This window comes from Convolutriloba macropyga, chromosome 7 (assembly GCF_964194025.1).
Source record: "Convolutriloba macropyga chromosome 7, txConMacr16.3, whole genome shotgun sequence".
Lineage (NCBI taxonomy): Eukaryota > Metazoa > Xenacoelomorpha > Acoela > Convolutidae > Convolutriloba > Convolutriloba macropyga.
In genome coordinates, this window is record NC_134474.1 from 12,971,432 (window position 1) to 12,994,723 (window position 23,292).

Here is a 23,292-nt window from a genome sequence, read left to right on the forward strand (position 1 = left end):
CACCAGAAAAAAATGGTTATTCACCAGTTCATAATAAAGCTTGGTAACAATTAGACAAAAAAGAACAGAAATTTTAAAGTTAGAAAATTCGCTGAATTTTTTTTAAAAAACAAATAATTTTGAAGTAATGAAAACCATTAGGAATCAACTAAAATATCCCATAGGTTAACAAATACTATTGCTTCTATAAACGGGAAATAACAACTATTGGTATTCAATTTTTATGCAGTTACAAAAAGAACAACAAATAGACAACAAACTAAAAATCAATTAAAACTTGCCAGAAAATGCTTTGGAAGCCGTAAAGCCATACTTTGGCCCCAAAATATGTTCGATTGCACCTTTGTCGAACATCGATAATATATTATGTGGCCGCTCATTAATGAAAATAATCAACAATTAGACAAAAAAGGAAAAAATGCAAAATTATGTAACACTTTTTTTTTGAAAAAAAATGTATTTCCAAAGAAATAAAAGCCATTAAATGCAAAATGAAAAATTTGAGCACGTTCGTCCGTTCTTCCAAAGGCAGCCTATGAGACCTATAATTATTCAGAACATGTCTTACGTCTACAAAAGGAACGTCAATTATGACGAAAATCAAAAATCCATTTACTTTTTTTGTGAAAAACCCGTGTGGAAGCCAGTAAAGTCACAACGAATTCTCTTAAAACATTAGATATTGTGACATCAGTCTTTTTTGACACCTTCTCTTTAAATGTATTATGTGACCTCCCATTAATGAAACCAGGTAACAATTAAACCAAAAAGAAAAAAGCAAGATTATGTAAGACTTGTTTTTATCGAAAAAAGATTATTTCCAACGACATGAAAGCCATAATTACAAAATGAAAAAATTGAATAGGTTCGTCCATTCTTCCACAAGAGGCCCTTGAGACCTGCAATTATCCAGAATATGTCTTACGTCTACAAAACGAACGTCAAATATGACAAAAATCAAAAATTCATTTTTTTTGTGAAAAACCCGTGTGGATGCCAGTAAAGTCATAACGATTTCTCTTAAAACATTAGATTTTCTGACAACAATCCCCTATGACACTTTTTTTGAAATGTATAAGTGACCTCTCATTAATGAAACTAGCTAACAATTAGACCAAAATGAAAGAAACCAAGATTATGTAATATTTTTTTATCGAAAAAAATTTATTTCCCAAGACATGAAAGCCATTAATTAAAAAATTAAGAATTTGAATAGGTTCGCTTATTCTTCCAAAGGCCTGCAATTATCCAGAATAGGTCTTAGAACTACAAAAAAACGTAAAATATGACAAAAATCAAAAATTAATTTACTTTTTTTTAAAGAAAAACCCGTGTCGAAGCCAGTAAACTCATAACGAATTCTTTAAAAACATTAGATTTTGTGACACCAATCCTTTTTGACACCTTCCCTTTACAAAATGAATATCGTCTCTAACCTTTAATTAACGAGACCGGGTAACAAACAGACAAAAAATGTAATAAAATTGCGAAGTTGAAATGTTTTTTTTTCATTTCGGAAAACATTTGTTTTCAAAATTATGAAAGCCATTATCTATCCTCTGATATCAGAACATCGGTCGTGCAAGAAGAAGCCAAATAAACAGGGCCATAGTACAGGAAATTAAATACGGCTAAAAAGACAAAGCAAAAAACACAGTTAAGCACAAATCTAAAAATTTTAATTAAATTCTTCGAGAAAGTACTGTCGAATACTGTCGAAGCGGTAAAGAACGACAATCTATATTTTTAAGGATTTAAACATTATCAATTGTGCGTTATTTTGAACGCGAAAAATGTGATATATGAACTGACAATAACGTGATAATTTGACAAAACTAGAAAACATGAAAAAAGGGGCAAATACCTAAAAATTGTGAAATATAGTAGTTTCAAAACCAGAACACCATAACTTATGGCGTAAAACCGCAATAAAAACTAAGTTTGATTTCAGCAGAAGGAAGGAGCACTTTTTCATTGCTGACACTAAGCTATAAATTGACCAAATTAAGAGAAAAATGGAGGCAAAGTTCAATAAGCCACTTTTTATTTTAAAATCAAATATTTTAAAAGTCAAAACGACCATAAGCTTTCAAGCAATCAACTGGATAAATTAATATTGAGCTAATTAGGAAGCCAATAGGACCTATCTCTAGTGAGCTTTTATTTGAAATGTTCTGTTATTTCATTAATATAAAAAAGATCGAATTTTTTTTCATAAAAAACCGACTGACGACAATCCGAATTATTTTTGGATTGTAACTGTCCAAGATTGGTACAGAACTAGTCCCGCTAATGCTGATTGTCTTTTAGGACTATTTTATTTTTGGAATGTCATTGATATAGATATTTTGTTAGTTAAAAAATCAAAAATAAATGCTGCGTTTTCGATAATCAACGAATAAATATGCAAAAAACGGCAAAGTTTTATTTTTAGAGCACTCTCAACGGAAGTTGAAGTGGAATTAGCCCCCTTTTCAGTCTACAAAGATTGTATTAGTGGTGTATGGGTGTGCACTTCCTGCAAATTTAATCAGAGTGGACTAAAGAAACTTATTTCGTGCTGTTTTTGATGAAAAAGTCTGAATTTTGAGAAGTATTTAACTGGAATTTATGACAAAAAAATTCAATAAAAATAGCCGACAATATATTTTGTCTTTAAACGTAACTTCAACAACATTTTCTTGAAAAATTTTATTAAATTTTTATCAAAATTGGCGAAATTTTAGTCAAAAATTCCGAAAAAGGTGAATGAAGTCAACGGAATTCACTCTATTTTCTCGAAAGTTTAAACCTCGATATCTCCCTGTCAAAAACGAAAATCAAAAAAATCTTTTTAATTTCATATTCTACGCTGGACAAGCTTTCTTATGATACCAGTCTCAACTCTCTACGATGAATATATCGATCGGCCAAAATTGATAGAACAAAAAAAAACCATTTGAGTATACAGTTCCTCCCCCCCTCAAGAGGGGTCGGAACAAATATCTCTTTGTTGAGTTGGAACATTATGTGCGAACGCACTCACCGATCCTCTTTTTTACGTTTTACATCCGCCTAGATTTACAATTATTGTATGAAATAATATCTGTTGTCAAAAAGTGACAAATGATACCAGTCATAAAGTCTCTGAGTACAAACGATCGTATTTTCCATGCTATATTTCAGTTGCCAAAATTCAGCACAAGACAATGTTCAACGATGCCATTGACTACTTCGACTGCAAGAGTATGAGCATTGAGATCCTGAAAGACGGACACCTTCAGAAGATCTCATTCAGAGTCAAAAGTCTGGTTAGAAATTTTGGATTTATCCTTTTGCACCTCTCATGCGCGTGATTTTCATTGATTATCATGGAATTTTCAGTTCATGATAGCGGATCTTCAGTTAACGATATGTGATTTTCAATGCAAGACGTTGAGAGACTCGAATATCCACTTTAGTTTACTCGGATGAGAGCTCTTTTTACCTCTGGTTCCTAAGAAGTAATCTGGAACTAACAACATGGCGGCCTTTTGTTGATTTAAATCGATACTCAACAAAAATGGATCATTTATTTTTGAAAGATTAAGATTTTCGTTGTTGATTTAAATCGATACTCATCAAAAATGGATGATTTGTTTTTGAAAGATTAAGATTTTCGTTGTTGATTTAAATCGATACTCATCAAAAATGGATCATTTATTTTTGAAAGATTAAGATTTTCGTTGTTGATTTAAATCGATACTCATCAAAAATGGATGATTTATTTTTGAAAGATTAAGTTTTCGTTGTTGATTTGAATCGATAATCATCAAAAATGGATCATTTATTTTTGAAAGATTAAGATTTTCGTTGTTGATTTAAATCGATACTCATCAAAAATGGATCATTTATTTTTGAAAGATTAAGATTTTCGTTGTTGATTTAAATCGATAATCATCAAAAATGGATCATTTATTTTTGAAAGATTAAGATTTTCGTTGTTGATTTAAATCGATACTCATCAAAAATGGATCAATTATTTTTGAAAGATTAAGATTTTCGTTGTTGATTTAAATCGATACTCATCAAAAATGGATGATTTATTTTTGAAAGATTAAGATTTTCGTTGTTGATTTAAATCGATAATCATCAAAAATGGATCATTTATTTTTGAAAGATTAAGATTTTCGTTGTTGATTTAAATCGATACTCATCAAAAATGGATCATTTATTTTTGAAAGATTAAGATTTTCGTTGTTGATTTAAATCGATAATCATCAAAAATGGATCATTTATTTTTGAAAGATTAAGATTTTCGTTGTTGATTTAAATCGATACTCATCAAAAATGGATCAATTATTTTTGAAAGATTAAGATTTTCGTTGTTGATTTAAATCGATACTCATCAAAAATGGATGATTTATTTTTGAAAGATTAAGATTTTCGTTGTTGATTTAAATCGATAATCATCAAAAATGGATCATTTATTTTTGAAAGATTAAGATTTTCGTTGTTGATTTAAATCGATACTCATCAAAAATGGATGATTTATTTTTGAAAGATTAAGATTTTCGTTGTTGATTTAAATCGATAATCATCAAAAATGGATCATTTATTTTTGAAAGATTAAGATTTTCGTTGTTGATTTAAATCGATACTCATCAAAAATGGATCAATTATTTTTGAAAGATTAAGATTTTCGTTGTTGATTTAAATCGATACTCATCAAAAATGGATGATTTATTTTTGAAAGATTAAGATTTTCGTTGTTGATTTAAATCGATAATCATCAAAAATGGATCATTTATTTTTGAAAGATTAAGATGTTCGTTGTTGATTTAAATCGATACTCATCAAAAATGGATCATTTATTTTTGAAAGATTAAGATTTTCGTTGTTGATTTAAATCGATACTCATCAAAAATGGATCATTTATTTTTGAAAGATTAAGATTTTCGTTGTTGATTTAAATCGATACTCATCAAAAATGGATCATTTATTTTTGAAAGATTAAGATTTTCGTTGTTGATTTAAATCGATAGTCATCAAAAATGGATGATTTATTTTTGAAAGATTAAGATTTTCGTTGTTGATTTATATCGATAATCATCAAAAATGGATCATTTATTTTTGAAAGATTAAGATTTTCGTTGTTGATTTAAATCGATACTCATCAAAATTGGATCATTTATTTTTGAAAGATTAAGATTTTCGTTGTTGATTTAAATCGATACTCATCAAAAATGGATCATTTATTTTTGACAGATTAAGATTTTCGTTGTTGATTTAAATCGATACTCATCAAAAATGGATGATTTATTTTTGAAAGATTAAGATTTTCGTTGTTGATTTAAATCGATAATCATCAAAAATGGATCATTTATTTTTGAAAGATTAAGATTTTCGTTGTTGATTTAAATCAATACTCATCAAAAATGGATCATTTATTTTTGAAAGATTAAGATTTTCGTTGTTGATTTAAATCGATACTCATCAAAAATGGATGATTTATTTTTGAAAGATTAAGATTTTCGTTGTTGATTTAAATCGATACTCATCAAAAATGGATCATTTATTTTTGAAAGATTAAGATTTTCGTTGTTGATTTAAATCGATACTCATCAAAAATGGATCATTTATTTTTGACAGATTAAGATTTTCGTTGTTGATTTAAATCGATACTCATCAAAAATGGATGATTTATTTTTGAAAGATTAAGATTTTCGTTGTTGATTTAAATCGATAATCATCAAAAATGGATCATTTATTTTTGAAAGATTAAGATTTTCGTTGTTGATTTAAATCAATACTCATCAAAAATGGATCATTTATTTTTGAAAGATTAAGATTTTCGTTGTTGATTTAAATCGATACTCATCAAAAATGGATGATTTATTTTTGAAAGATTAAGATTTTCGTTGTTGATTTAAATCGATACTCATCAAAAATGGATCATTTATTTTTGAAAGATTAAGATTTTCGTTGTTGATTTAAATCGATACTCATCAAAAATGAATGATTTATTTTTGAAAGATTAAAATTTTCGTTGTTGATTTAAATCGATACTCATCAAAAATGGATCATTTATTTTTGAAAGATTAAGATTTTCGTTGTTGATTTAAATCGATACTCATCAAAAATGGATCATTTATTTTTGAAAGATTAAGATTTTCGTTGTTGATTTAAATCGATACTCATCAAAATTGGATGATTTATTTTTGAAAGATTAAGATTTTCGTTGTTGATTTAAATCGATACTCATCAAAAATGGATGATTTATTTTTGAAAGATTAAGATTTTCGTTGTTGATTTAAATCGATAATCATCAAAAATGGATCATTTATTTTTGAAAGATTAAGATTTTCGTTGTTGATTTAAATCGATACTCATCAAAATTGGATCATTTATTTTTGAAAGATTAATATTTTCGTTGTTGATTTAAATCGATACTCATCAAAAATGGATCATTTATTTTTGACAGATTAAGATTTTCGTTGTTGATTTAAATCGATACTCATCAAAAATGGATGATTTATTTTTGAAAGATTAGGATTTTCGTTGTTGATTTAAATCGATAATCATCAAAAATGGATCATTTATTTTTGAAAGATTAAGATTTTCGTTGTTGATTTAAATCGATACTCATCAAAAATGGATCATTTATTTTTGAAAGATTAAGATTTTCGTTGTTGATTTAAATCGATACTCATCAAAAATGGATCATTTATTCTTGAGAGATTAAGATTTGCGTTGTTGATTTAAATCGATACTCATCAAAAATGGATCATTTATTTTTGAAAGATTAAGATTTTCGTTGTTGATTTAAATCGATACTCATCAAAAATGGATGATTTATTTTTGAAAGATTAAGATTTTCGTTGTTGATTTAAATCGATACTCATCAAAAATGGATCATTTATTTTTGAAAGATTAAGATTTTCGTTGTTGATTTAAATCGATACTCATCAAAAATGGATGATTTATTTTTGAAAGATTAAGATTTTCGTTGTTGATTTAAATCGATACTCATCAAAAATGGATCACTTATTTTTGAAAGATTAAGATTTTCGTTGTTGATTTAAATCGATACTCATCAAAAATGGATCATTTATTTTTGAAAGATTAAGATTTTCGTTGTTGATTTAAATCGATACTCATCAAAAATGGATGATTTATTTTTGAAAAATTAAGATTTTCGTTGTTGATTTAAATCGATACTCATCAAAAATGGATGATTTATTTTTGAAAGATTAAGATTTTCGTTGTTGATTTAAATCGATAATCATCAAAAATGGATCATTTATTTTTGAAAGATTAAGATTTTCGTTGTTGATTTAAATCGATACTCATCAAAAATGGATGATTTATTTTTGAAAGATTAAAATTTTCGTTGTTGATTTAAATCGATACTCATCAAAAATGGATCAATTATTTTTGAAAGATTAAGATTTTCGTTGTTGATTTAAATCGATACTCATCAAAAATGGATGATTTATTTTTGAAAGATTAAGATTTTCGTTGTTGATTTAAATCGATAATCATCAAAAATGGATCATTTATTTTTGAAAGATTAAGATGTTCGTTGTTGATTTAAATCGATACTCATCAAAAATGGATCATTTATTTTTGAAAGATTAAGATTTTCGTTGTTGATTTAAATCGATAATCATCAAAAATGGATCATTTATTTTTGAAAGATTAAGATTTTCGTTGTTGATTTAAATCGATACTCATCAAAAATGGATCATTTATTTTTGAAAGATTAAGATTTTCGTTGTTGATTTAAATCGATACTCATCAAAAATGGATGATTTATTTTTGAAAGATTAAGATTTTCGTTGTTGATTTAAATCGATACTCATCAAAAATGGATCACTTATTTTTGAAAGATTAAGATTTTCGTTGTTGATTTAAATCGATACTCATCAAAAATGGATCATTTATTTTTGAAAGATTAAGATTTTCGTTGTTGATTTAAATCGATACTCATCAAAAATGGATGATTTATTTTTGAAAAATTAAGATTTTCGTTGTTGATTTAAATCGATACTCATCAAAAATGGATGATTTATTTTTGAAAGATTAAGATTTTCGTTGTTGATTTAAATCGATAATCATCAAAAATGGATCATTTATTTTTGAAAGATTAAGATTTTCGTTGTTGATTTAAATCGATACTCATCAAAAATGGATGATTTATTTTTGAAAGATTAAGATTTTCGTTGTTGATTTAAATCGATACTCATCAAAAATGGATCATTTATTTTTGAAAGATTAAGATTTTCGTTGTTGATTTAAATCGATACTCATCAAAAATGGATGATTTATTTTTGAAAGATTAAAATTTTCGTTGTTGATTTAAATCGATACTCATCAAAAATGGATCAATTATTTTTGAAAGATTAAGATTTTCGTTGTTGATTTAAATCGATACTCATCAAAAATGGATGATTTATTTTTGAAAGATTAAGATTTTCGTTGTTGATTTAAATCGATAATCATCAAAAATGGATCATTTATTTTTGAAAGATTAAGATGTTCGTTGTTGATTTAAATCGATACTCATCAAAAATGGATCATTTATTTTTGAAAGATTAAGATTTTCGTTGTTGATTTAAATCGATACTCATCAAAAATGGATCAATTATTTTTGAAAGATTAAGATTTTCGTTGTTGATTTAAATCGATACTCATCAAAAATGGATGATTTATTTTTGAAAGATTAAGATTTTCGTTGTTGATTTAAATCGATACTCATCAAAAATGGATCAATTATTTTTGAAAGATTAAGATTTTCGTTGTTGATTTAAATCGATACTCATCAAAAATGGATGATTTATTTTTGAAAGATTAAGATTTTCGTTGTTGATTTAAATCGATAATCATCAAAAATGGATCATTTATTTTTGAAAGATTAAGATTTTCGTTGTTGATTTAAATCGATACTCATCAAAAATGGATCATTTATTTTTGAAAGATTAAGATTTTCGTTGTTGATTTAAATCGATAATCATCAAAAATGGATCATTTATTTTTGAAAGATTAAGATTTTCGTTGTTGATTTAAATCGATACTCATCAAAAATGGATCAATTATTTTTGAAAGATTAAGATTTTCGTTGTTGATTTAAATCGATACTCATCAAAAATGGATGATTTATTTTTGAAAGATTAAGATTTTCGTTGTTGATTTAAATCGATAATCATCAAAAATGGATCATTTATTTTTGAAAGATTAAGATTTTCGTTGTTGATTTAAATCGATACTCATCAAAAATGGATCATTTATTCTTGAGAGATTAAGATTTTCGTTGTTGATTTAAATCGATACTCATCAAAAATGGATCATTTATTTTTGAAAGATTAAGATTTTCGTTGTTGATTTAAATCGATACTCATCAAAAATGGATGATTTATTTTTGAAAGATTAAGATTTTCGTTGTTGATTAAAATCGATACTCATCAAAAATGGATCATTTATTTTTGAAAGATTAAGATTTTCGTTGTTGATTTAATTCGATACTCATCAAAAATGGATGATTCATTTTTGAAAGATTAAGATTTTCGTTGTTGATTTAAATCGATACTCATCAAAAATGGATCATTTATTTTTGAAAGATTAAGATTTTCGTTGTTGATTTAAATCGATACTCATCAAAAATGGATCATTTATTTTTGAAAGATTAAGATTTTCGTTGTTGATTTAAATCGATGCTCATCAAAAATGGATGATTTATTTTTGAAAGATTAAGATTTTCGTTGTTGATTTAAATCGATACTCATCAAAAATGGAAGATTGATTTTTGAAAGATTAAGATTTTCGTTTGCCAAAAAATCTTAAACATAAATTTTATTAAAAAATGAAACAATTCCGTTTTCTAACAGCTGCAAAGCGATAGCAAGGCCAGTTTTGGACTCGTTGTTGGTTTTATGACTGAAAAATGATTTCGATTATATTTTGGCTATGTCTTTTTTGATTTTTCGCAGCTTTTCATCCAAATTACAGAAAACGAAGTTTTATTTTAGAAGTTGAGACCATGATAGGTCCCACTTACGTTCAAATGGGGACCACTAAATGAATATATTGTTTTCTGTGTAGAGCTTATGGTTTTTAAGGCCCCGACAAATTGGTTTTCGTAAATATTAAACAAAAATCTTGGGTTTTGCCATCATTTGCTGTTGTTCTTCTAGTCTTATGAAGGATTTAAAAAACAGGTCTAATTCACTATCTAAAGAGATATAAGTGAAATTATCTAATGCTTGCAGTTGGTACTCGTTTGTTTTCGCTTACATTTGTTAATAAATATCCAATACTAATCATTTGACGTGTTGGATTCTCAGTCAAATCAACGGATTCGCTAATATTTGGAATAATTACTCGCTAGTCGAATCGGGGAATCTTTCAACAAAAAAAAACAATCGTATTGTAATGGGGAGTCATCCTTTCATAAAATAATTTTTGCATTTTTTACGTTATTTAAAGACCAACTTTATTTCAAATCCAAGCTCTATTATTGACAAATCAAATTCACGCGCAAATGAAGGCCAGCGAAGAAACGTTCAGTGAAAAAATAATGGTTTTTAGGCTTCAACATAATGTTTGCGTAAAACTGTTTGTGAAGATTTGAGCTCGGCTTGTTTTTGTCGCTCTTTTTTGAACCATTTTACCCAATAGTTTACTAATTTAATGGCTTCGACACTGTTTTCTCCAAAAGGTTTCAATAATTTTTTTCGTAAATGTTCTTTTGGAAAACGCATGGTAATGACACGTACCAGTGTTTTTTATATAGATATAGAGTTAAAAATGAAGCCGCCTTTTTGATCTTGTCTACTTGTTAAATGTTTTCAATAAACTAAAGTCCCACAACTTCTCAGGTTAAATGCAAGTTATTTTGTTTAATTTAGGTTTTATCTGACGCTCTTTCGACTTTAATTTTGAATTTCTTTTAAATAGATAGTCTTTGAGTTTTGGTTGTAATTATTGATTTTTTATTGGATTCTGTTGTTTGTCTTGTCTCTTAGTCTCGTTAATAGCAGATATCATCAACCTTCTAATGAGTCGTTAAATAATTTGCTTAGTGGTTTCTTATTTTTCAAATGGATATTTCAAATTATTCAACAATATATGAATTTTCCAATGTTTTCTCTCTAGCTCTTATTCATTTGGCCGACGATTTAGTCGAAAAGGGGGTAGAGCGGGGTCATAACATTATGTGCGAACACATTACCAAGCCTCCTTTTATCATATCATTAAGTTATTATATTACTCCTAAAGTAAGACTGAAAGGCGTGTTTGTATCGTATTTTTACATAATTATCTTTATAAGCGTATCTTTATAAATTGAACTTGTATTTTGATATTTTCAGGATGTGTTGAGAGAAGACGTGAAGGAGATGATGAAATGGGAAGTTGATAGAAGTTCCCCAAGTAACAAGATCCGAGATTTCGTTGCCTGGTCTAAGGACATCATGAATGACATCAAATACCAGACAAGGATCATGTCCAATCCCGTTGCCGCATTCTTAATTACACACAGGTTACCACATCAATTCATGCTGAAATACATTGAGGTTCAATTAAATGAATAAAAATGAGCAGAAAAATTTTGATAAATGAACAACCGCTTTTTTTAAGATAAATGAGGCAAGATTTTAACGTCTTCACACAAATTTTTAAGTCATGTTGACGCGTCGTTGTGAAGAAAAGAGCAAAATTTTGTAGCTTATAAAGTCTTATACTTTTGATACAAATTTTAAAATGTATACGATTTTCAACACTTTAAAAAAGGAAGTAATTGAAATTTGTAAGTAATTGCGAAAAAGGATTTGATGGACAGAAAAAAGCTGAGCGCTTATCGAGATCTTTAGTTAAAAGTTTACAAGCTTTTTAAATCTGATTGCAATTTTGTACAAAAATAATTGATAAACGCCAATACTTGTATAGAGATTTTATAATTTGTGTTAAATTTGATTTCGTAAGATTCGACATATATTTTACAAAACATAACTTATGCCATTCTTATTCTTTGAATAAACTTCCTTGTGATTAAATCCCGGGTAGTGACGTCAGCGCCTTTTCAGTGCACCATTTTGTATGAAATGCACTGAATCTGCTGAGATTCTGTGAGATATATTGAACGCGTTGAAATGCATTGAAATGTTCTAAACTTTTCAAAAAATGCAGCTCAAACTTTTTATTATATTACGTAGAAATTTGTTGAAACTCTGTTAAGAAAGCGCTAAAATTTCAGCACAATTCAAAAGTAATTTCAATGCAATTTAGCGCTTTGCACCGGTTCTTATATTTTTACCCTGTTAATTTGATCTTATATTAATAATTAAACTAAAGAAAATGAGCAAAATTTGTGAAACTACATCGCATTTGGTATAAAGTTTCAACCATTTCAGGCATTTCAGCGCATATTAATGGTAATTTTTCAGCTGAAAATTCTGTGATTTTTGGCGCAGTTTTTACATAAGGCTTCAGAAAAAATTTTGCTCCGGATCATCGAAAATTTCCATATTGTACGGCTAAAAAAAATTTCTATTTTCTGTCATTATCTGTTTCACTAATTAACGAAAATAGGATGTGTCTCTTTTGTAACTCTCATACTGTGGATGCTTCGAAATTAAAACTCCCGTACTGAACCTCCAGAGTATGTCAGAGCTGGAGCAGGGTAAATCCAGCGTCAGTGCACTATCAGAGCTGGAACAGAGCTCCCGCATAGTACGATACCTCTCAACTTGGGTCTTGTCTTAACAGAGTAGAACACAGACTAAGTCTATTCTGGAAATTGCCTTGACAGAGTAGAACCCAGTGTAAGTCTACTCTGGAGTCTGCCTCGACAGAGTTGATCACAAAGCAGCTCTACTCTGGTGTCAGTCCTGACCAAGTTGATTACAGAATAGAACTAAATATATTGCTCTAATATACTCATTTTATAAAAAAAATGATGCCTGAAGTATTAAATTTAACAAATGAAAAGACCATTCTAAAAGTATTGCAAATAAAAAACCAACCGCTGTGAAAAAAAAACTAGTATACCGTTAGTGCATGACTCAATGGATGAACTTAGACAGCTTTCCATAATAATCGTCAAGTTAATCAAATTTTCCTTTTAAGTGGACCGGCATTTTCTTTCAGCTGGACCCCTTTGGTTCTAATCAAATCCATCAGTCTCTAGATGTGCCTCTGATCAGAATGTTGCTTTTTTGTTGCCTCTTAGCAGAGCCAACATCTCTGAGCCAGCTCTGTCAAGAGTTGTCCCAGAGTAGGCCTGCTCTGAGCCAGCTCTCTCAAGAGTTGTCCCAGAGTAGGCCTGCTCTGAGTCAGTTTGTCAAGAGTTTTCCCAGAGTAGACTTGCTCTGTCAAGAGTTAACCCAGAGTAGGCCTACTCTGGGTCCAGCTCTGTCAAGGATAGCCCAAAATAGGGCTACTCTGGGAGCTCTTCTTTCAAGGGTAACCACATACTTCTACTCTGAAGCTACTCTGTCAAGCGTAGAAATTGACCTGATCAGATTCTGATCCCGCTCTGAGAATTTCCATGAATTTACTCTGTTCCAGTTCTGATCTGATCTGGAAGTAAGCTACGATTTTTCATTAAAATTTTAACTCAGCAGTAATACAGATGTAATTGAAGCATCTTTTTAAGGTGCACGAAATCCAAATGAGATTACGCATCTTCTGCTGATTTTAATTGCATGTTGTCTCAACAGCTCAAATGCAAGTTGTAGTCCAAAAAAACGTTGAACTGCAATTAAAAATTACCTGAACTGGAAAAAATAGCACAAATCTTGAAGTGTTTCAACAAGTATGACAGAGCTACACTGAAATCTGCCAATAACTGCAATTTTGACATTGTTGAGCTGCATTTTTTTTTGAAAATTTAAAATTTATTGCCAAATTTTCCCTAGCATTTTAAATGAGAACTAAACCAAAACCTGATTTACACCAGGCGAGATCAGTATTCGAGATTGAAAAATTTTTTCGTAACATCTTGTGATTTTTGTTTGTGTGATGAAGGTTAAATTGAAATTTTTGTGCAAGTTTGTTGTAGTCTTGCTCTTTCTGTATTCGTTTCAATCGTTTGTCCTTCTATCGTTTACTATCGCATTGAATTGAATTTGGAAACTTTATGACATACAATGTGTCCTAAGTTGAAAACGCAAATGATAGATATGACTTTAGGATCCTTATTTGAAAGGCCAAAAATTTGTCGTTGTGCATATCGTTTGCATAAAAATTTTTCTTACGTTTTCAACAAGTATTCGCAGAAACTTAATGATTGAGAACTTTGCCCTGGCCTTATTTGTAAGCGTTATTGATCAGCTTAATACATAGACCAAAATTAGACTTGAGTTTTTTTGCACTACAAGATTTTGGAGATAAAGTTTTAAATTTGACTAAAAATTACCAGGTGCAATTTTTTATACTTGCTAACAAAAAAAAATATTTTAATCTTTTAAAATTAAAAACAGCATCAACTTCACTTAGCAGAAAAATGAACTTTGGTTATTCAAGCAACCCTCAATTTTTTCTCAATTTGATTTTTTTTGCAACTCTAACTAGCTTTGAAATAATGCTCTGCAGCTTCTAAGAAGTTCAGTTCAAATGAAAAAAGCACATCACGTCGATCAGTATGGGTTTCTTGGAAAAAAAATAGTGCGCTTTAAAGCTCCAAAAAGAAAACAAAAAGTTCGGACATTCATTTTTACTTAAGTATAATTTAATTGAATATTTGCTGAATTTTTAAATTGGATGTGTTTAAGCACTTATTGAGAACTTTGCCCTAGCCTTATTTGTAAGCGTTGTTGATCAGCTTAATACATAGACCAAATTAGACTTGAGTTTTTATGCACTACAAGATTTTGGAGGATAAAGTTTTAAATTTGACTAAAGAATTACCAGGTGCAATTTTTTGTACTTGCTAACTAAAAAATATATTTTATTCTATACTAATTAAACTAATAGATTCTGTAACTGATTTTTATTTCAGCAACTTGTGGCACAATTTCGTCCTTCTGGTCACATTCATTCTGAATCTGTTCATCCTGTTCACGTGGGATGCCCCAACAGATGTCGACAAGTTAGTTTACTCTACACTATTTTTGAAGACCACAATGATAAACCAATATAACTGGAAGACTTGTGAAAAAAGTAGCGCTGAAACGTTTTAAACGCTAGCAATCTATTCAATTTAGTCAATTAATACAATAGTTAAAATGAAGTATTTTATTTGTTTTCTGCAGGACAACTTTCCAAAAACCAAGAAAAATTATTAAAAATATGCAACCAGGTTCCTAGTATGGTCCTACTATCAATTTTTGATGCAAACTGGGAAAGTTAGAACTATTGGAAATAACACAATCAAGAAATTTACCATCTTTTTGCATTTAATTTAAAAAGCATAATTTTTGTGATGTACAATAAATTTTGGTAGGAAATGGAGAACTAACCCCTATTTTATTTACCAAGATATTCCGTCATACATTTCCTGTTGCAATTTGAAAAATTACAGAACTGTATAAACAAAATTAGGACTTAAGTTCGAAATCTTGATTAAAACAATTATAGATCAGATTAAGGTACATTAAAATTTAACTCACCGACATCAATTGCAAAATGGCTCCGTTAATTTGAAATAGTGAACTGATAAAATTGACTTTTTTGTCAAATTACGCTAAGAAAATGAATAATTTGTTCAGATGCTCTGATTAAAGTCTTTAAAACTGGCTGCATTAGCCAAACTTGAGCTTTCACATTCCTATTTTTTAGTATTGTGATGTTTGTGACATTTCCAAAAAAAGCAGTGAAAGCAGGCCGTACTTGTAAGCCTTTGAACTCCCATCATAAATTACTGTGATGTAATTACATTCGTTTCTTGATTTCTCTTGATTTTAATTGGAACCGCATTTTGCTCACTCATTTGCACTCATTTAGAAAAATAGTTGAGCTGATAAGCGAAATGATTTATTCATACCACTCTTACACTAAACAAGGCAGGGCATGAAGACTAGCTAACTTGGCTGAAAAAACTATAATTCAAACAAGGTTGAGAAAACTATTTTAGAATTGCTATTTAGAGAAAATTGTGCGCAAATTGTTTTCTCGTAATCTGACAGACTTCAACGTTAACCTGTAAAAAGATTACATGTTTTTACATTTTTCTTTCTTTTATCTTTTTCTAGAAATATGAACATGGTCATCAGTCTGATATTAAAAACGGATGTTGTTTCAAATTTAATTGGTGTTTTTAATCCTTAAATAAAAAATTAGCTCCTGGGACTGCTAGTTTCCTGTAAAACAGGTCTATTGGTAAGATAAAATTTAAAATAATTATATATAATTTAGTTATATAATTAATTGAGAAAATAAATGTCTCAAAATTTTATGTGGTACAATCATAGCAGCAAATAGTTTTTTCTGCCAGAAGAATGACTATCTTGAAAGATTCTGGCAGAAAAATGGTTATCTTGAAAAATTCCGATAAAAGGGAAAGAGTTTGTTTCGGCTGAGCTGCATTTCAATTGCTTAATATTATTTAATCTGTTCACATTATTTTCTCAAGAAATTGATATAAAGTTGCTAGATATGATGGTTTACTGAGCTACTTTTCCACAACTTTTGTTTGTTTATATTTCACGTAGAGTAAACGGCATACTTATTGTGCCTCAATGAAATAGAAACAATTACAAAAACGCATTTTCGTATTTCATCGGTTTTTCAAATGTTTTAATTAATTATTGCAAGAAGATTATTTATACATTACAAATTCAATTAAAGTTATGTTGTTCCACAGTAAACTAACATAAAATACTTCCCAGAAAAGAATCGGTTTCGAAGGTATTTCCAGAAAACTTTTTATATTACAGGAACCTTATCAAAAAAATTGTTATTTTTTGTTAATCTGACAAAAATTAGTTTTCTTGTAAGACCGAGGCTCAAAAATGGTTATCTTGTAGGAATCTAACAAAAAAAATTGTTATCTTGAACGAATCTGGCAGAAAATTGGTTATCTTTTAGGAATCTGGCAGAAAAATGGATATCTTGTACGAATCTGTCAGAAATTTCTGCCAGAAGATGCATTGTCTTGTAAGAATCTGCGAGAAGCTGCCAGATTCCTACATGATAACCATCCATTCTCAACCAGGGAATTGTATAAAAATGAAAAAATGAAGAATAATCAAATTGCGCTTATTATTTTTCACCGAGACGGACAATGAAATTGAAGCATATTCATTTTTTTGTTTAGAATTCGGCCCGAGTACCCGGACTGGTACATGTACGTGTTGCTGATACTGGGTATTGTTCACGTGGTTCTATCTCTCGTCATTCTGATCGAGTACTTCCTTTCTAACAGACCTCAGTTGCCATCACGACACGAGATTAAATCCTTCTTTGCGTAAGTATTGTATTGGGAAAACGGGTGTTCTCTGTTTTTTGCAATGTTAATCCTTTGTATAGCCAGAATATAGAATATATTGAACTTTCCATCATTATTAATTAACTAAATTTTGCTTTAAGTATTGTTTTATGAGCCGAAAAGCACCATTAAAAACTAATTCAAGAATGTTTTTTTGGTTGTTTCTAATCAACTGTTCTGTTTTCAGCAAGAAGTAAGACCGCGCACGCAGTCATATAATGTAGATTTTCACCCAACAAGTGTGTTATTTGCCCAGACGACCACTACATTTTAACATGCCGATTGAACTCATTCACTTGAAATCCAATTTTCTATTCTGACTCCGTTATGTGCCCCCCCCCCCCCTCCTCCCACTTACAGAGCACGTGCCATTACGTAATAAATCATTATGTAAAAATATAGCACGTTCTCCTTGAAAATAATAAGCACCCTAGGGGCACAAACGGAAAAGATCCCTGATTTCATTTTTCAACTTTGTTTCTCTTCGAGTTTTTGGCTTTTCTGATATCACACCGCTATCAATATTTTCAAATTCCAGGTCGGTTAGCTCTAAACCCACAAACTTTTGTAAAATTTAATGTTAAATTGACTTTTGACTCTCAATTTCCACATAGTGGACTGTTTTATTGATTTTTGTTCAGAGCCAGTATAATGAGGAAAAGCTTTTTTAGCCAACGCTATTTTTGACGTAGAAAAATATTAGAGTAATAAATCGGAAGCAATTCGGGCGTAAATTATATTAATTTGAGGATAAGCCTAATGCGGTATTTCTGTTATAAGCTTTAGAAAATTTTCACAATTTTTGTTAGCTCTCTTCCAATGCACTTTCAAATTATAATTCCAATTTGCTTAAAAAAATGTCAACTGATTAACATAATACTGTTGGTTAATAGCCGCACAAGGATAGCAGCTATTAGATAGGACATCGCGGTTTTCTTACAATTCAAAGAATTTGAATTGTACTGGGTTGCTGTCTTTTTTTTGTTAAGATCTGTTCACACATTTTTGCGATTTTTGAAATCAAATTGGAGTTATGATCATGGTCACAACGAATAGGAAGTGGAGCTAAAAAGTCAGTGGTTTTGCGGCGTGAAACTTTTTTCACTATAATTTTAAAGTAGAGCGAGAGAACGTTGTTTGAACACGAATTCGCTTTCCCGCTGGTGATTTTTGTTCACTTGCGGCAGTTTCATTTTAATGTTTATTGGTTTTTTGACTTTTTAGATTGGATTATTTTCTTAATGGTTTTTGAAATCCGATCATAGTTCATTTTAGGCCCAGTTTTTTGTTTGAACCAATTTTCCCTTTCCATCTAGTGGTTCTCGATCACATACCGCTTTTTAATTTTGAGTTTCTGTTTTTCTTCTATCTGATTTTTTGGAAATGGATCTCCCAATTCACTCATAGTCCGTTCTAGGTCTCATCTGTTGTTTAGTCGTTGAAAGTTCTTTGAATTGTACGTCAAAACTTGTCCTGCTATTTTTTTTATTCGTCGTCTCCACTGATGATTCTTGCGACCACTGACTTTCAATTTTAGGACTTCTATTGCTTTGCAATTAGAACGTGTGTGCGTAACGTTATTTGTCCTGTTTTTAGGTCAACTGTGTAACTTTCCTCACTCAAATAATTACTCCTCCAGTCACTTGATGAACTTTTAATTTTAAAAACATTTACCAGTTAAAGATAAATAATGTGCATCTAAATAGCGTCAAACGTATGTGCCCTATTTTCTGAGTATCAGGGTTTTGAGTTCTGGATTTTGAATAGTATTTTTGAATAATTTGTATTAGCGCTTTCTCTTTATAGAACGTTTGTGTCTCATAAAAGTGCCTGTTCGAATCCCAACCCAAAAAGTCTAGAGGTCTATTAAAGGAGTGGTGGTCAACCTATTTATCTTATTTATCTAGTTGTTTCAATTCCATGGAACACCACAAGCGTCTATATCAGCTGTTATCCAGCAATATGCCGGCTATGTTTTTTCTTTTGAGATTTTAGGAAGAGCTTGTTGCTACTTTTTCCATCTGAACTCCAGCCGGATTTTTGTTCCGACCCACTTGTGGGGGGAGGAACTATATACTAAAATGAAGTTTTTTGTTCAACCAATTTCGATCAATCGATATATTCACCGTAGAGTGGTGAGACTGGCATCATTAGAAAGCCCAAGCAGCTTAGTGTAGAAAATTGAAAAGATTTTTTTAATTTTCGTTTTTTTTGTCAGTTTTTGCTAAAATTTGCTAGAATTGTCTTCGTGAATATTGTTAGTTTTAATTTTAAAGATAGATGAGACCTAATTTGGCGGTTTTGTAAGAACTGATTGACAATTTTTTTTGAAAAAAAATGAATTTCAGAATTTTTCAATAAAAAATGCTCCGAAAACGCTCTTGTGTACCACATTATTTAAGTATGCTGCAAATAGAGACCTAACATCTGCTGTCACAGCTCTTGAAAACACAAAAAGCGGCTAGTTGTAATTTTGTTTTCTATAAGAGTCTTCAGTATTAAAATTTTGCGAGCTTCATGGAGTTTCAACTCAATAGAAATACAAAAAGCATAATTTATTTTTAGTTTTTTGAAACATAGTTTCGGATTATATTGGGGCGCGGTTTCTTTCAAATACTTTCGCTTTTTGGTTTTTTTTATATTGATAACCGACGAGAACGATTTTGAATCAACACCTAATTATTGACAGATCTTATATAAAACAAAAAGAAGCCAATGGAATATATATATATATATATATATATATATATATATATATATGTATATATATATATATATATATATATATATATATATATATATATATTCCTTCAGATATGGCTTCGACATTGTGTTTTTAAAAATTTTAATTATTCTCTTTAGTTTTGCTTTCAATTGTCGTTCTATTTTCAGTTTAATGATTTCGTGTTGTTAATCAAAACTGGATTAGGTTCTTCATGAACTCTGGGTGGAACTATGTAATGCTTTAAGTTGTTATCCAATGCCTTTCAGGACTTTCAAAAAATTAAATTCGTTTAAGGAAAATGTCATTGAAGTTTCGAAATCTGCCAATCTCTTATCATATTTCCGTCCGCATGTAGCTTAGTCTCAATATGTACAGGGAAAATTTATTCAAATCGGCGAGAAAAATGTTACATATATATTTTTTTTTACAACTAAAGATTTAATGGCTTTTGTTTTTGTGAAATAAGTTTTTTTCTTGTATTTCTGCGTTTTTTCTTGTATTTGATTTTGTAATTTATTCTCTTTCAAATTTTCAAAATGAGGATAATTCAACTGGCATTGAAGGAATGCGCATTAGCAGTTATTTAAAGAATTCAGAGAAAAGCTTACAGTTTAACGGCTGCAAAACTGTTCTCTCATAGTGTTCTACCGTTTTTGTGCTTTTGCCGAATTGTCGTTCTTTTGTTGTCATCTATTAAATTTTTGACAACAAAATGTTGTAATTCCTTTCATGAATGTTTAGTTAAATCTATTTACCGATTTCGTTTTTAAGCGATCTATGACTTTCAAATAATTGACTTTAAAAAATTTTGTTTTTCCGAATTATTTTGTCATTGTGGTTCAACAAAAAATGTAATTATCGTCAAAATAATTATACAAATTTCATTATTTATTTTTGGTTTTTCCAATATTTCCTGTGCCAAAGTATCTTTCTCTGGAAATCAGTAGAATAATTAATTGTTTTTATGTTTTACCCACAGCCACACATGGACACATCTTATAATCTACAGTCAAAAATTATTCGGATGAAGTTGGGGCGCGGTTTCTTTCAAAATATTTTCGCCTCTATGTTATTTTTTTTCTAACAACAAGAGTGATTTCAAATCAAGACCTCAATAATGATAGATCCTACTTACAACAAAATGAGGCCAAAAGATTTTATATATATATATATATATATATATATATATATATATATATATATATATATATATAATTATATGTATGTGTATTTTGTCGTAAACATATAACCTTTCATTGTCAACATAATTATTGAAAATGCATCATTTATTGAAATGATTTGTTTGCTAAAGGATCCTTTTCCGCAAATGTATGGAATAATTAATTGTTTTTGGTTTTATGCTAAGAGGGAGCTAGTTAGGGACACATATTGTATTCTGACAGTCAAAATGCTCCTGAATAAACCATGGACCATTTTTCAATAAGATGAATGATAATTTGTGAATTACATCCTGGTTTTAGCGCATGTAAAATATATGACTTCTTCGGTTTCCAGCAAGGATCACTTATGATTTCCTAGGTTGCACGTAAGGATCACATTTTGTTTCCTATGTTTCATGCGAGGATCATATTTTATGTCTTAGGTTTCAAACAAAGATCATATATAATTTCCTAGGTTTCATAAAATGGTCATATTTGATTTCTTAGGTTTCATTCAATGACCATGAATAATTTTCTAGGCTTCATGCAAGGACCGTATATGATTTCCTAGGATTCATGCAAGGATCATATATATTTAACTATGTTTCATGTGGGGATCATATTTTAAATCGTGGGTTTCATGCTAGGATCATATATCATTTCTTAAGTTTCATGCAAGGATCATATATAATTTCCTATGTTTCATGCGAGAATCATATTTTATTTCCTAGTTTTCAAGCAAGGTTCATTTATGATTTCTTGGCTTCAGTTCATGGATCCAACCAGGAAGTTGTTATGAATTGTAAGACATCGTTTAGTATCCTTGGATGAATCGTAGAAAGTGGCCGGAGTAGTCAAAAACCATTCTCTCTATACTATTACTAGGCGTTAATAAGGAAAAAACCAACTTCTATGATTCAAAAAAATGTTGTTTTAAAATCGGGAGATTTTTTTGTTCCAGGCACATATTGGGAATAGCGTACTTTGTCAAGGCACCAGAGGACGACAATGACGACGAACACTTACGAGTCAATTTCTTCTCTCTCAAAACGTTCTATTATTTGGTAAGCAAATGATCTCCAAACCTTCTAACAAAATATTTGCTATTTGAGACGCCTGAAGTGATGGTCGCAAACTGAAGCCATTAATTATCAGAGCTTAAAATTTGGTATTTGTGCTCCCGAAATTTGAGGGTCCTTTTCGGATTACAAAGAACGGAAAAATGATCATACGTGATCTAGAACACTCGAAAATCTATCCGCAGTATTTTCAGATTAATAAAAATATAAAAATCGGTAACAAGGCATGCTTTGAAGCGTTGATAGGCTGGCTGATCAGAAGTTATTTTAGCAAGTCAAAAATCCGATCATTGGTGCGTTCATTTGCGTAAGAGTGAACAATTGCTACTTCATATAAAATATATCTCATCAAAACTAAATCAGCAGTCTTTTGTATCAGGTTAATTTAGCGAGAAAGTTTTTATACAAAAATAAATTCAAAAATATCAATTTTTTCGATGTTATAATGCTTGCAACAGCAGTAAAATATGTTAATCTAAATCTGCCTAAATTGGTACTTTAATAATGTACAATGTTAATTTTACTTTTTTTCTTTTTCAAGAAAACGTGCCTACAAATGAAATTTTTGTATGCAGGTTCTCTGTAGGAACGAGGAAAAATGTTCTTTTTGAAACAAACGAAAAGTTGTTTTCGAAATCTCAAACTCAAAGTTTTCTCATTTCGCTAAAAAAATATCAACGTTGTTTGTCTGGTAGATATTCCCGTTTAAATGAAAATCTATTTCTTATTTTAAAAAAATCTCTGACAACTTCAAAATACATCAGTTAAAACCTAAACTATATAAAAAAACTTTTACTTCACCTTGAAGCAGATGTGACCTTTCTTTTGTAACAAGTCCAAAAGAACAGGAATGGAAATCAGGAAATTCAACCATCAGCTGTCAACTACAAATGTTATATAGAGTCTTGTGTGACTCCATTGGAGCCGTTGGGAGCATTCGTTAGC

General features: G+C 29.7%; 1 protein-coding gene across 4 annotated transcripts in view; it reads left to right on the forward strand.

Annotated features, from left to right (window-relative positions):
- LOC142342611 (inositol 1,4,5-trisphosphate-gated calcium channel ITPR2-like) overlaps positions 1 to 23,292 on the forward strand; it is a 144,995-nt gene that overhangs the window by 104,963 nt on the left and 16,740 nt on the right. For all 4 annotated transcript variants that reach the window (XM_075394021.1, XM_075394020.1, XM_075394024.1 and 1 more), the window contains exons 42-46: positions 3,166 to 3,290; positions 11,328 to 11,497; positions 14,957 to 15,046; positions 17,213 to 17,362; positions 22,230 to 22,332. In XM_075394021.1, coding sequence (XP_075250136.1) covers positions 3,166 to 3,290; positions 11,328 to 11,497; positions 14,957 to 15,046; positions 17,213 to 17,362; positions 22,230 to 22,332 — 638 coding nt within the window. The remainder of the gene's footprint in view (positions 1 to 3,165; positions 3,291 to 11,327; positions 11,498 to 14,956; positions 15,047 to 17,212; positions 17,363 to 22,229; positions 22,333 to 23,292) is intronic.